General features: G+C 36.7%; 1 protein-coding gene across 1 annotated transcript; it reads left to right on the plus strand.

The window, feature by feature from the left end:
• The first annotated feature begins 488 nt into the window (after window positions 1-488).
• On the plus strand, window positions 489-9,758 carry shox (short stature homeobox). Its single transcript, XM_051709439.1, has 6 exons — window positions 489-837; window positions 2,378-2,586; window positions 5,149-5,206; window positions 5,379-5,467; window positions 7,280-7,495; window positions 7,767-9,758. Exons 1-6 carry the CDS (start codon window positions 585-587, stop codon window positions 7,854-7,856), a joined length of 915 nt encoding a protein of 304 aa, XP_051565399.1. The 5' UTR covers window positions 489-584; the 3' UTR covers window positions 7,857-9,758.
• Window positions 9,759-16,150: the final 6,392 nt, after the last annotated feature.

A 16,150-nucleotide genomic window follows, 5' to 3' on the forward strand; every position in this document is an offset into this window, starting at 1 on the left:
TTATTTTCCAATCTTTATATTTTTGAAAATTATTTAGCTAAAAATTCCATTTCATGTTCTCGATGGATATATTTAAAAATTGTGTAGACACTGGATGACCTTGGATGTCTATTTTCACATGAATAGTTTCTCTTCCACCAGCGTTATTCTCTATTCATGTTAACGTCAATATATTAGAATGCACAAAAAATGATATTGTATGCTTTAATATTCATACCCTCTAATTGCGTCAATGGAATTATCACAGAATTAATTTAACACGGTTCCCATTTCCAATTGACCACACATCACTGTAGGAATCCTAATGAATTATAATTAAATTAACGGGACTCCATCCAGTGCAGCATTGATTTGAGGAAAAGCCGCTGAAAGTTAAATTCAGAACCGCCTGTAATGACTCCAGACATGATGGCGATGGGGGCCGGGCTGATGTGGCCGTGTATAAATAGTGTGATCTGAAAAACACAGACATAACAGCAGGAGTGAACTAATCCTTCTCCACGCCAATATATCGCCGCTTTCACTGTTGAGCAGACAAAAAGAGTCGCGTTAGGGTAATTTTAAAGTGGATTTTGTAATCAGCCATGGAAGAACTCACGGCGTTCGTGTCGAAATCCTTCGATCAGAAAACCAAGGAGAGCAGCAAGGAGAGCATCACGTACAGGGAAGTTTTGGAGAGTGGTTTAGCCCGAGCCAGAGAGCTGGGAAACTCGGAGACCAGCCTTCAGGAGATTACCGAAAGCAACAACAACCATTGTCCGGTACACCTTTTCAAGGAGCACGTAGAGCTGGAAAAGGAGAAATTGAAGGAGTTTAACGTGACAAGGGCTACTGACGGTGAGTTACAGTTCCGCAAAGTGTTGTGTTATGTGTTCGATTGGAGACGTGTTCAAAATTAGGCGTGTGAAATGAATGTCGGACTGTACGTTTGGTGTTGTAGAAATATCAATAAAAGCTGGATAAGTGTATACTGAGATCATCTTCATTACCTTATACAGTGATTTCGATCGTCATAAGAGGCTAACAAGCATGCGTGTGGAGAAATACAGCTATATTCAGCTGATGTAATGGGCACTTGTTCGTTGTTACATGCGCCGTGTGTAGACATAGCCTACTTTATTTGGTCAAATATAAGAAATACGCGACGGGAAATTTGAATGCAATAAATACACAAGAGTAGGCTTGTCTATACATACATTTCAGCAATTACGTCATTACAGTCAAAACAATAGGCCCCAGTCTTGTCACATTTGAATGGACGATCTATCCATTTACTTCTTCGCGTTTCTTGTATTGCCAGGAAAGGAGTAAAAAGACACTTACTTAGTCTTTATTCTCACAAATCTCCAAAAGTTGGGATTTAACACAGAGCCATGTGCCTATCAGCTCGAAAGAGAGTTTTAAATTATAACAGTTTTACTTTAGGGACTGTAAGAAAAGCGTTTTTACGCTTGTCTATCCACACTGGCTTTAACCATGGCAGGCCCATGAGTTTATTTTATAATACAGCAACATAATAATGATAACAGGCTAATAATGATAATACTAAAAATAATAATAACAATAATAACAACAACAACATTGTTGCAAATTAAATTCTATTGATAATGTAGCATATATTATAAAACAATAAAGACAAAACTTCGCAGATTTAAATTGGGCTTCCAAAACTGCATAGTTTATAACATAGTTACAATACTGTTATGGCACGAGGGTCCAGCTCCAATTTTTTTAACAAGTGCAAAGCTGTAATGTCACTTTGTAAACTTCTCATGTCACTTACTATGTTAAAATATGATTTTAGGATTATCCGCGCGTGAATCTAGGAGTCTGAGAATTTAATTTTAGCTATAAAAAATTATATATATATGTATGTATGCATTTATATATATATATATAGGTATATATGTATGTATATATATATATATATATGTATGTATTTATATATACAACATGTTTCGTTATATATATATATATATATATATATATATATACAAACAGCTTTATTTACATTACGCGTTTCACAATAAATTTAGTTTCAAAACAACTTTGAGCTCTTCGTTTTATTGTAGGGCTACATCCCAGATTTTGTACATTAAAAATGTTAAATTCGACCCACTGGTGAAGTTTAACATTTTCAGCGAAACTTTCGAGACAATGTTCTGTGTTGTTGACACTGTGTTTACGCTGTTAAAATTCAGTTCTTCGTATGAGTCGGTTTATTTAGCTTTATTTATTTCATTAAACTGTTTAAATGATTGAGTTTAGATACATCTGAGCCTTTATGTAAACCCTTTTAAAAACCCGAGCAATCAATGCATTAGAACGCTTTATACGAAAGACTTTGTTGATGTTTTGGTGCTGTGTTTTCACACAGGAATTTACGACTGCAAAGACAAGAAGGAAGACGTGAAATCAGAGGACGAGGACGCACAGAGTAAACTGAAGCAAAGACGGAGCAGGACAAATTTTACTTTAGAGCAGCTGAATGAACTGGAGCGGTTATTTGATGAAACGCATTACCCGGACGCCTTCATGCGGGAGGAATTGAGTCAAAGGCTGGGGCTGTCTGAGGCCCGTGTACAGGTAAGCTCTAATTCTTACACACACTCCAAATGTTTTCTTTCTGTCTAAACTAAAAAGACAAAGTCGCTTGAAACTGCATTCTAAAAAAGATTTCAAAACATTTTCGGATAAAACAGGCAAACATTCACTTTCAAATATTCTGACATTTAAATAGGAATCATTTGACAACATTGGCAGAGAGGATGTAGATTAATTTATGAACGAATGTATCATAGTGTAGACTATTCTTTTAGTGGCAATTAAAACAACCGGATGTCTGCTGGAGGTCCAGCGTGTAAACTCATTTTTCGTTGTTTTGCTTACATCGTCTTGATGCAGTTTAAAGTAGGCCTACAGCAGTGACACTACGTAGCATACCTATCAGTGCAGTATAATGAATAAATTAATTTCCACGCACTTTAAAAGATTATTCGTGTATTTTTATTTTTTATTTTTGCCCCTATAATTAATGTTGCCTGTAGCAGTAAACAGTGGGCCTGTGATAATACAATAATAACGGGTGTTGTGGCGTTCATGGCCATAGGCCTAGAGTAAATTTGATGGTAATCTATTCAGAAAACTAAACTTTTTTTTTTATTTTTATTTTTATTTATTTTTTATTAAGAGGCTAAATGCATTTACGAGTTATTGTTAAAACCCTCTTGAGACAATTTGTTGTAGAGAAATGAACTTAAAAATTATAAAATAAATAATGCAAATTGCAGTAGGCCTGCATCCCTTCTACACAGATTGCATAGGCTAGATTCAATTTGTATATTATAGGGCCTACTAAATAACACGCCAAAAATGTACAAGCATTTTGAGACAGCTGTTGGTCTCTTCACTCATACACCAATACTTTTGTTATCTTCCGATTTATGCAGGTTCAGTTTCTGTAGTGGGTGTTGATATGAAATAGCCCTTTTAGTTCTTGCAGCAGCAGCAGCTATATTTAAAGGAAAACTTGCTTATGTGCTGCAGAAAGATCTAACCACATCATTAAAATTAATGAAGAGATTGAACCGCTGCTGCAGGGGATACCTTCTTGTGTCACTCACCTCATTTTCTCCAACCTTATCTTTGTAATATCTGCCATTGGCTTGATATACTGTTCCTATAAAAATGTATTAGGAATAATTCAATTCTGCCTTAACTCCTACAGTGACATACCCCGCGTTACACAATTTAATGGGAAAATAAGTAACAATGTTTGCCAGTGTGACAGCTTGCAAGCACGACGTTTTTAATGTTTTAGAGGCGGAGGTGAAATCCGATTAAAGAGCAGACCAAAGACTGGGTCAGCTCGCAAGAGCTGTGAATTGATATAGGCTATAAAATAATAATAATAATAATAATAATAATAATAATAAAAAGCACACTGCATAAAAAAAAAAAGTCCCTCGAATCTATATAGAGATGCTTCACAACAACATTTTATGAATGTTTTCAATTTTAAATTGCGCAGAAATTTCACAGTGAAAACGAAATAGGGAAGCCAGTTGATATTAACCTGTTACTATAATGTTCTACAGAAACCCCACACCGACCAGCTGTCAAGAATCTAATTGAAAGTTATGAGACCTCAGTGAGAAGGCAGTAATTCAATTACGACTAATATCTTTCGGTTTTTTGGTGCAGTGCTAAATTAAATGTCATTATTCACTGTCTCTAATAAAAATCAAAAGGAAATCAGATTAGGGTATTTGTGAACCGCATCATTGAGTGGTCCTTAATGAAGAAATAACTGTCGAAACCAGTGTAGCTCACTTTCCCTATAGCATACTGCTGGATAATTACAATCGATCAAAAGATTGAAAAACGATGCATTTATTTGGCGCACTAAAAATGTGTCCCTTTAATAATAATAATAATAATAATAATAGCCTAAATGATTTCATATGAAAATGCATCTTACAAAGCACAAATGGTCAAAAACTATTTTCTTTCAAATTTTAATGAGCGAGTCTGTATTATCAAACAGCAGCGCTTATAGTAAAAGTAAAAGTCTATAACGTATAGTTATAGAAAGCTGTATAGGCTACATTCAAATTCATACTGTTTAAAATTTATTTTAGACCTAATGTTTAAGCAGCATCCTATTTGCTTCAGGAAATTGACTAATGAGTGAATTGGAAAATGCATTCAAAAGATAAAATTGTGAGTTAACAGGATAGTTAAACAAAGGGCACAGATTTGCTAAAGCTAAAAACATTTCATTTACGAAACAAAATGGATCAATATAGACCCAGTTAAAAAATATACATACAAATGTGCAAAAGGTAAACACTGCTTTATTAATAATAAACAAGAATTGTGGAACAATCAATAACAGAACTCGCTTTTCCAGTTACATGTTTGAATTTCCTTATAATTATTAAGGTTCGAAAGACTATCAGAAGCACATTTTTTTATTTTATTTTATTTATTAATTATTTTTTTTTAATGTTGGCCGGAGGAGCAATTTTAATTGCAAGAACTTTGCACATGTGTGCAATTTATTTAATACATATATAAACAGTCGGTGGAGGTCGAGATGAAGAGTGACCGTGATTTAAATGGTTACCTTTTTTTTATGTATTTTAGGTATGGTTTCAGAACAGAAGGGCGAAATGCAGAAAACAGGAAAATCAAATGCACAAAGGTAAAAAGCTAAAAAAAATATTTTAATAAATAGTTACAAAACATTCCATTTTTATTTTCTAACTCGTTAGATTTACTGTAGTTCAGATGGATAAGACATTAGCACTAGTCTTTCCATGTAACAAAAACAATATATGACTGATTTTGCTAATGTGTTATCTTGCTCTTTTCAGGCGTTATTTTGGGCACTGCGAGTCACCTGGACGCATGCAGGGTCGCTCCTTACGTGAATATGGGCGCACTTAGAATGCCATTTCAACAGGTAGGAAAATAACCTATTACGAAAAACTGCTTTATTCAGTTATAGCCTACTATGTTCTTTTTAACTGTGGCGTTTCATTAATGGGCCTTAGTCAGGGTATCACCATATTTAAGTTTTGTTGGGAAGGAAAACGAGGCAGTGGTATTTTCAGTGGGTTGTACTGATGTTTAAAGAATTGTTGATCGTTCAGCTGACGCAACATTGAAAAAAATAATAAAATTTCAGTGGTCAAAACTCCAGAAAACACTAGTTGTGAAAACTGGAAACTGTATACAACTTTACATAGCTTGTGCATGCCACTGAAAAGACTGCAAGTCCATCCCTCACACCTCGTTGTTATTTCGGTCAAAATGAAACAATGCGCTTCTCTGAATAAGGTCTATAGCTTAAAATAATGTGACGTGCAAATGTGCAGTTCAGTCGACTTCCCCCACTATATCTTTAACCTTAATGTCGCGGCTGAGATTTGTTTAGGCTTTGACCAAACATCTGTTTTGACGCTGGTGTCCATGCATTTGCGCGAAGCGTGCGTCCCAAAGGGGGTGTCGAACTCAAGCGACCCTTTCACCTCCAGGTCCCGATGAGAGATGAGTGTGATTAGAGAGACCGAGAGACATTTCATATGGTGTCCGTTTCAGAAGCGGTGGTGAAGAACTGTCTGACGAGACTATCACCGAGACGAGAGAGAGCAGCCATAATTAAGCTAATAGCACAGCGAGGGGAAGGCAGATAAAAGAGATTATGAAAGAGAGAAATAATGCAGTGATGGTTATTGGCACTGAGCGGCACTGGGCAGCATTGGCAGGGCAGAGGCGTGAGGATTGCATACTGAACACCACAAATGTCCACCACCTGTTGTTCTGACTGCCCCTGTAGAAGCGTTGCACAGTCCAATTTGACTGATCTGGAGACTCTGGAGCAATAGGCCGCTTTAAATTTTATGAATATTTTCACACAGAGTTAATTAAAATTTGTTGATGTTCCATAGATGAAGTAGGCCTGTGGTTAAATTGCCAGCACCAAAGCAATTAAGATGAGACAGGCTGTATTCATACCTTATTATTTTCCAAAAATAACAGACTACCAAGTCTGACATTATTTATCCTCTTTTCAAAGTAATCTCCTTATGCTTTGCATGCTAGTGGAAAACAGAAAAAGAAACATTGGTTAAACATTCTTTTCCTGTGTCAAAAACTTGTTGTCAGATGTTGTATTTTAGTTGGACTGCAAAATGTAAAGCTTTGAAATATTAATGATCCCTGTGCAGGGTAAGATACATGAGAAGAATACTAAAAAAGAAAATAAAAAAATAAGTCAGCGTATGTCTAATTTTCACCTCATCTTACTGAAATAATTGCTAAGAATCTGCAACTTTATATTTTATGCTGCCTGTTTACATCTAACAGGAAATATCAGAATAAATATTTATATATATGAGAATGAATATTTTGGGTGCGAAATTGTTTATTTATGCCATTGAATATATAATTAAGATTACATGATGTTGAAGCTTTTAAAGGTTGTATGGAATGTTTCTATATTAATCAAACTAATATGCTGAGATTTTCAAGTGATGGAACTTCTTTGACTATTAAGCTGTCTGAGCACACTGCATAATTCAGCTCAAGATCAGATGAAAAAGAATGCACCGAGTGAGCTGGCACTGAACTATTTGAACCGAAAACATACAGTTAGTAATAACGGCATGGGGAAACCGAACAGTGTCCAAGCTTGAAACCAGATCCCTGGCACTCCTCGAGCTGACCCCACGGCCGGTGACTAACTCTGTGTTTGTTTTTGCTCGACCCGTAGGTCCAAGCTCAGTTACAATTGGAGGGGGTAGGAACACACTCCCATCCTCACCTGCACCCACACCTCGCAGCCCACGCTCCCTATCTGATGTTCCCACCCCCACCCTTTGGATTACCAATCGCGTCGCTGGCAGACTCGGCCTCTGCAGCAGCCGCCGTGGTAGCGGCTGCCAAGAGCAACAGCAAGAACTCCAGCATCGCTGACCTGCGACTCAAGGCAAGAAAACACGCCGAGGCGCTGGGACTCTGACCCCCATGGGCTTCTCTGCTGCTCTGAACTGATAATTGCTTCTAACACAAGACTAAGCCTGTGAAAAGGCCGTGACACTCACAGTTAAAACAAAACAAAATAAAAACAAAAGAGAAAAAGGTGTACTGACGAGGGGTGTAAGGGGAGACACACAAAAAAACCCAGCTGCCAAAACAAACCACTTGTAGAGAAAGGTAATTAAATACCAATGAATCACCTTTTACTTTTCACCCAACAGGCAGGACTTCTTGGAGGCCACTGGCTCAGCCCTTTCCAGGCACAGATCACAGCCCCAGGACCATACAAAAATGTCTGGATGTCTGTCTGAAAACCAGCGTTTAGGAGAGAAGACTTTAAAAAAGCAAAGGCAGACACAGAGTGAGGCTAGAGGTTGAACAAGTGCATTTTATGGACAGACTCTGAAACTTTGGAATTTCAACCTCATAGAGACGGCCATATTTGCCTCCTACCACTGTGCCACTGCCTAGTGCACATTCATTCGAAGGATAGAACTATTGGGGCTGGCCTCCATTGTAACTGACATACATCTGTGTTGAACACTGCCATGATAACCCTCCATTATGATTCATATCTAAAGCTGTTATTTGCATTTTTGAACATTTATTATTTTTTTTCATTCTGCTGTGGACAAAGACTGAAAACAGCAATAACATCAATGGTACAATCGCCTGGTTTTTAGTGGAATTCTTATGATTATTTCTGTTTTGGGAGGAAATGTTACATTGCTGTTATTTCCTCTGGGCATGTGTATGGACTTTAGCTTTCATTCTCATATTTTGTGCTCTCTTTTTTATGTGATGTGTCCTGGAATTGAAGTGAAACTAGCTTTTGCACTTCAGGTCTTGTGTCAAGGTGTTTATGATGCAAGATATACTACTTTTATGTAAGGGGAAACTGTTTAACTAATTTGGCTCTCATTTCACTGAAATGATTATTATTATTATTATTTTCAGAAGCATAAACAGTAACTGCAATTTTGTGATTTAAAATGTTAAGAAACATCAGTTTAACTGAAATGCAATTATGTGCAGTTAAGTGCAATACTGTAAATATTGAAAACTGAATATAGCGGTTGATGTTTGTTAATTAAACAAAACGATTCTAAGTTGTTGGGATTTTTTTTTTGCACTGATGTTGATGTGTTCTTTGCCACAAACACATCTTTCAATGCTGTGTAAAGGATAATTTGCTAACTCATTTGCAATGTGCCATGACTCCCTGAGGTTTAATTGTATTCAAATATAGTTTTGTACACGTGCATTTAAAGAGATATTGATATTACCCTAAGGCAGACAAGAAACATTTATTTCACACTGTACAAATATAACACAAATTGTCTAGGTTCACGGGTCATAAAAGTGCCTGTTTTCAGTATTAATAAATTTTCCACCAAAAAAACAAAAAAAAAAAACAATTTGATGATAGTAATAGTAGGCAGAATTATTAATTTTAATACTCCAAAATAATTTACAATATTACATGTTTCAGCTGCTGCATCCACAGTCTTTTTTCCCATTTAAACAAGAAGCTAGTTATTATATGGTTTCCTGAAAATATCTAATTTAATATAATATGCTCAAGAATTTGTTACCAAGGGAACAAAAACAGTATAATTTCCATGACCATACTAGGAAACCGATTGCCAGTTCAGACATCAATTGCCTTTGAACTAGTAGATCCTGGTCAGGTCTACCTCTAACAATAAATGCTACAGCGTGGGTTGTTTTTCATTGTTTTCCACCATTGCTGTTGTTTTGGAATGTTTCTGTTTCTTTAATTGAAGTCATGGTTGCTTTTATTTATTATTCTATCTGAAAGTTTATAAATGTTAAATAGTCAAATTTCAAGTGTACATATTTACATGGCTTTGCATTTATTTTTATATTTTTTTAAATGTTAACATTTGCAACAATTTTAAGCAAACGTGTGACTGCAGTGCATTTGTTTGACGAAAATGTAGCGTGTTTGAGTTTACAAACATTTCAGGGATGGTGGGTGAAACCGTATTACTTTTGAATATAATTTTTGTTGAGATTTTCTTGATGCTCCGAGGAATTTGTCGTATTACATCATATTGCATATGCAAGCATGCCCAAACATGATTCGCCATTGAGTTTTTTTCTGTTGTTTTACAAAAAAAGAATGTACATCTTGTACAAGTAATCTATCAATAAAAGTTATAAATATTTGTAATAGACTTTGTAACACTTTGTGGCCCTCTGAAATTTTATGAATAAAGGTTGTTCTGGTTCAGACAAGTTCCAGAAAAAAAGTACAGGTTATCTTTGAAAATAATTTCACGAGTGATGCACAAATTTGCAATATATCATTATCAGACAGTTATATTTCAGTCTTTATAGAGGGGCCACATTTGATTAACATGCATGCAAAAGGCATGCTGCAATAAATCTGAAACATAAAAGGTTATTTCATTTTAACCGAGAACTATTTGCTATCTTGAGAACAGTATCATATTTATTGAATATCTATTACAGAATCCTTCTCTCTAAAAGCATTAGCTGAAACTTGAGTGTTTCACTCAAGAAAAATGGCTTGGAATTGTTGGGTGAACAAGAATATGAAGTGCAATATGCAGTTGTACCTTCCCTATATCTAAATGAACATCACAGTCACATTTCTTTGGATGGCTTGTTGCATCTGGAAACCCAAATCCAGATGTGTGTACACAAAGTAATTACAGCAGGCAACAAAGTGGCTTTTTGACTAAATCACATAGAGAAATGAGTCCATATGGCGTACTGTTAAGCAAGTACCCCCTAAAAGGTCGGAGCATGTTTAATTTGTAGCTAAGCACTCATACATCAAGATGGAGTGATATAGGCAAAGGCTGATACCCGCACATTTAGGCACTGACCTCTAGCTGGGGTTTGCTGGATGGAGTAGAAAATAACAGCATCCTTTTTTGTGCTCTAATAATTGGCAACATAATACCGCCATCAATCAAGCCACACCAAGTCACTGTTTCTTTTTTAACATGCACAAACACACAAAGTTATTTATATTGGCCACAAATCACAAATAAAGGAAAAACAAAAGGCATGTAAGTGGTCTGTGAAAGGGCTTAATTAAAGTAAAGCAAACAGTTTTTATTGAATCAGATGTTATTGCTTGCTTTAAAAATGACTTGCGTGTTATTGCAGTCATAGTACTGACAATACTAAAGCTGACATACCATTTTATTTTCATCAAAATTATATTTTAAAAGAATGACTAGCAATGGCTCACCAAAGAACTGGCATATCAAGGAACAAATCTCAGAAAAACTTCACAATCAGGTACAGTACATTTGAAGTAGAAACACTTACCATCCAAGCACTCACACAAGTTGAATATTAGACCTCTTAAAAACTGTTAAATTGGGTTATCTAAATGTCTATAGACATATCTTTCATCTATAATGAACTTTTTATTATTATCTATAAAATTTTATATTTTTTGAATGTGAAAATGAACTGCAAAAACACTACGCTATGTTCACAGCATAATGGTTCAGCCATTTGTTCCTGTTGTGAGTCTTTCCTGTCGAAACAAGAGAAGAACTAAATACTTTAATACTATTATATATCACACATGGAGGTTAAAGACCAACCAAACTACATACAGTACACTTGCTAATGCAAGTATTATCTTCCTTTGTAAAGGCAAAGAAATGTATAGCCATCAAGTTTTTCAGTCTTTTCAACACAATTATAAAGAAGAAAAAAGGAGTAGGTGTAAGAGGTGTTTGGGAAGTTATGAATTGCTTTGCCAGGTCTTCAGGAGCTTGAGTGCTTTTTTATTTTAAGATATATAAAATCAGCCTGAAATAATTGTTTCATTTGACTTCAATAGTGAGTTTAGGAATGCTACATGTACAAACTCGAGGTATCAAGAATAACTATATATAACTCTGGCTACCACCCCTGGAGTTCGCTAGTTTGCTAGCGAATCCCAGGGCGTGCTGAGTGACTCCAGCCAGGTCTCCTAAGAAACCAAATTGGCCCGGTTGCTAGGGAGGGTAGAGTCACATGGGGTAACCTCCTCGTGGTCGCTATAATGTGGTTCGTTCTCGGTGGGGCACGTGGTGAGTTGAGCATGGTTGTCGTGGTGGATGGCGTGAAGCCTCCACACGCGCTATGTCTCTGTGGCAACGTGCTCAACAAGCCACGTGATAAGATGCGCAGTTTGATGGTCTCAGAGGAGGCATCTTGGATTCGTGAATCACTATGTGACCACGACTGAAGTGAATCACTACGTGACCACGAGGACTTAAAAAGCACATTGGGAATTGGGCATTCCAAATTGGGAGGAAAAAAAAAGAATAATAAAAAAAAAAAGAATAACTATATATAGCGAGATTATAATCTATAGATCTGATAGACAAAAAAAATTTTTTTTTTAATTTGATCTGAAACATTTGTAGCCAGCTGTTTATTTCTAACATTTAAAGTTGTAGGAAAAAACTTCCCTAATCACTGGTGTGTTCAATTATCAACTACTTAAAAAGAAGATAGGACTATAAAGTTGGGATATTCTTATTGAAAAATATTAAAAACCATGCTATCACTGTGTGGTAAAAGTTATAAAAACAACACATACACCAACATGGTCTCATGAGAATTTGTCCCATTTGGCCTCATGTAAAGGTCTGGGTAGATTAGCTGGAGAGTGAACAATCAGTTCTCATGTTGAATGCAGGAGAAATGGGCAGGAGTAAAGACCTGAGCAACTTTAACAAGGGCCAAATTGTTATGACCAGAAGACTGGGTCAGAGCATCTCTGAAATGGCAAGGCTTGTGGGGTGCTCCCAGTCAGCAGTGGTGAGTACCTACCGACAGTGGTCCATGGAGGGACAAACCACAATTCGGCATAAGGGTGTTGGGCGCCCAAGGCTCATCTATGCTCGAGGGCAAAGGCTATCCTGTCTGGTCCGAACTGACAGAAGGTCTACTCTGGCCAAGTAACAAAACATTTTAATGATGGTTACGGGAGGAATGTGTCACAACACACAGTGCATCGCACACTGCTGCGTATGGAGCTGCGTAGCCGCAGACTTGTCAGAGTGCACATGATGACCCCTGTACACCTTGGAGCAGTGGAAGAAGGTCGCCTGGTCCGAGGAGTCCTGTTTTCTTTTACATCACCTGGACGCCCGTGAACGTGTGTGCCATTTACCTGGGGAAGTGATGGCACCAGGATGCACTGTGGGAAGATGACAAGCCTGTGGAGGGAGTGTGATGCTCTGGGCAATGTTCTGCTGGGAAACCCTGGGTCTGGCCATTCATGCGGATGTCAATTTGACATGTGCCAACTACCTAAACATTGTTGCAGACCAGGTACACCCCTTCATTGCAATGGTATACCCTGATGGCAGTGGCCTCTTTCAGCTGGATAATGCACCTTGCCACACTGCACACATTGTTCAGGAATGGTTTGAGGAACTTGAAGAGTTCGAGGTGCTCAGAACTTACAGGACTTGAAGGATCTACTGATAATGTCTTGGTGCCAGATACAACAGGACACCTTCAGAGGTCATGTATAGTCCATGCCTCGGCAGGTCGGCGCTGTTTTGGTGGCACGCGGAGGACCAACAGCATATTAGTCAAGTGGTCATAATGTTTTGGCTCATCTGTGTACATAACCCAGTCACATACGCTTCACCAACATGAGTTCGGAACCCGGAAGTGTCACTTTCTTCCATATTACATCAGGCCTTTTAACATTAATATTGTGGTTATGTTTACGCTCTGGGTAGGGTAAGTTGTTACACTCTATTGCTAGGTTTAGGGATGGGGTTTGGGTAAGGGGTTAAAGTAACGAAAACAGTTTTGAAATAACACAGAACAAACACCACATCGGGAACTACAAGGACACGAGGGAAGCATCTCTAATTGGTGGGAGTATACCTTTTACAATTTCCTATGAATAAACTTGCACGAATTGGTATCAATTTACCCCCTTGTTCTATTGTGATGAATTCTCATGAGAACGGGTTGCAGTCCAGAAGCAAATTTATGATAGCAGTGAATTAAGTTGAATATTGATTTGATCACATGATGATTTAAAGTAGAACTAAAGATTTTAAAAACAACGGTTGACAGCAATTTGTCAATCTAATGCCATTTTTGTTTTTTCGAGCCATTAGATCACAACCAATAAACTAACTGCTTTCTTGGACTGGTGTTGCTTTATTTCTCAGTCTAAATCTGTTGCATTTTGAGGTATCAAAATGAAACCCTACAGGACCTGGATCTAACAGAATAGTAAAGTAGCAAGGATCTTCTTTAAGTGCCATTTCTCTTGCAGTATAAAAGTTACAACTCAAAATCTGTTAGCCTCTACTTTGAGAGACAAGTTACAGTTCCTTGGTGTTGGTTTACCTGAATGAAGTGAGAAGCCATTTGAAAGGTTCAAGAGATTGATCTTCTCAAATCTTTGTTAAAAGTGGTCAGAGAGGTCAGTGCTTCTGTAGAGAATTCTATAAATTAGAAATGTAAACACTGTGACATACCTGGTGAATGCTGCCTTTTTAAACAACAAACAACCTTTATGGGTTAAATCGGTTGTTGTATACAGTTTTTGAAAGCTTTTATTGTTTAAATTACATTATGCCTTCGGTTAGACATAACTAAAATCAATTGATTCTGAGATAATGCCCTTTCAGACAGAAAATCAGATAAAACCAAACATCTCTTGTTAAAACTGTTAACATTCTTTTTCATGTTGATTATTGTAAAATATGACACTTGCTGACATTAACTGAGAGCCAATTTCAGGATAATAACTATAAATGAAGTTAAGATCTATACACAAGAATATTATAAGAATATTACGACTGAAATCAATGCTAACCATTGTCATGCCCAGCCCTGCATGTTCTCTTATGGCAAGTGGCCAATGTTGGTTCTTATTTCTGGTAACAAGAGGCAATAAACACAAATAATCAAGTAGCTTCTTCCTGCCATTCCCATGGCTTTCAGATAAGCTTTATATTGAATGGCTGGCGACAGAGGGAAAAATCTTTGCTACAGATTGTGAATCTCATTCTTTCTGGTGAGAATCAAAGTCAGATGGTTCAGAGGCAAACGAGTTTTCATGCCTTTAGTCTATCTCCCTCTATTGGGAGATAAAACCAGTTAACGCTTTTCATGTGAATGGCAACGATGCAATATTGAATGATGAAAATTTTTAAATCCATTTCACCATTTACTGCATTTATGTCACACTATTTTACCATAGTGCAGTAATCATCTACGCTTCACAGTCTCTGTACATGAAGTACTTGTCATTCAAGACATGAACAGATGCTATTGTCTGAACTGACTCTACAAAGTTTAGGCTTGTACTCTTGTTGGCTCATAAGAAACACGTGTTTCTTATAACAAGTAAATATTAATAAATAAGTAAATACTTGGACCAACTATACTCAAAAACTAGACATATACTTGGAGTTCAAGGCTAACCAATCTTTAAAGCCCTTTGATCTATAGATATACACTTCTTTCAGCAGCAGAAGCTGTTTTTGTCAAGTCCTAAGGCTAGCATGTGTCTACATAAAGTCTCATAAAGATGGAATTGTAATAAAAACAATTGATCAGAACGGTTTTATATTTTTTTATAATGTTTTTGTTATTGTATGCAAATTAATTATTTAGACAATGTTTCAAAACCCCACTAACTCCAAGTGTTTGTCCATACAGTGTAAACTGTGTTTGTCTGCCAGTTTTTTTTTTTTTTTGTGTGTTTTTTTTTTTTGCCAGACTTTTTGCTGTATATAATCTAAACCGCACTCCAAGCTTTTTTATAAACCATGGATCAGTCCTTCAGTTATATTGTTGTCACTGTCAATTTGATTCAGAGTCTAATATGGAGACCCACATTGTGCCAGAATCTGCTTCCTTAACCCTTATGGTCAGCAACATAAAGAGAGCAGGTTCACAGAACATCGAGGCAAAGTTGCCCCTTTTCAAAAGAACAAGAAAAAAAAAAAAAGAAAATTTTATTCTTATTGTGACAAGTTATGATTACAATAAAGCATGTTGTCAAAAAAAAAAAAAAACAAAACAAAAAAAAAACAAATAGCACATATCTAGTTGTCTGCAACTATCAAGCTGCCATAAATATAATTCGAAAAGAAAGCAGAAAAAAAGTAAAAATGTCAGTATTTATTTAGATGCTTGTCATTTGAGCCTCTGCTAAAGGGTGAAACAAAGATGAAACTGTTTATACAGTTGTGCTCAAAAGTTTGCATACCCTTGGAGAAATGGTAATATATGTACTATTTTTAAAGAAAACATGAGTGAGCAGGCAAAACACATTTCTTTATTTCTTATGGGATTCATATTCAACTGTAGGTTATAACAGAATGGCACAATCATAAAACAAAACACGGCAACAAAGAAAAAAATGAAATGACCCCTGTTCAAAAGTCTGCATACCCTTAGTTCCTAATACTGTGTATTGCCCCCTTTAGCATCAATGACAGCGTGCAGTCTTTTGTAATAGTTGTCTGTGAGGCCCCAAATTCTTGCAGGTGGTATAGCTGCCCATTCGTCTTGGCAAAATGCCTCCAGGTCATGCAAAGTCTTTGGTCGTCTTGCA

Source organism: Myxocyprinus asiaticus, chromosome 10, assembly GCF_019703515.2.
Source record: "Myxocyprinus asiaticus isolate MX2 ecotype Aquarium Trade chromosome 10, UBuf_Myxa_2, whole genome shotgun sequence".
NCBI lineage: Eukaryota > Metazoa > Chordata > Actinopteri > Cypriniformes > Catostomidae > Myxocyprinus > Myxocyprinus asiaticus.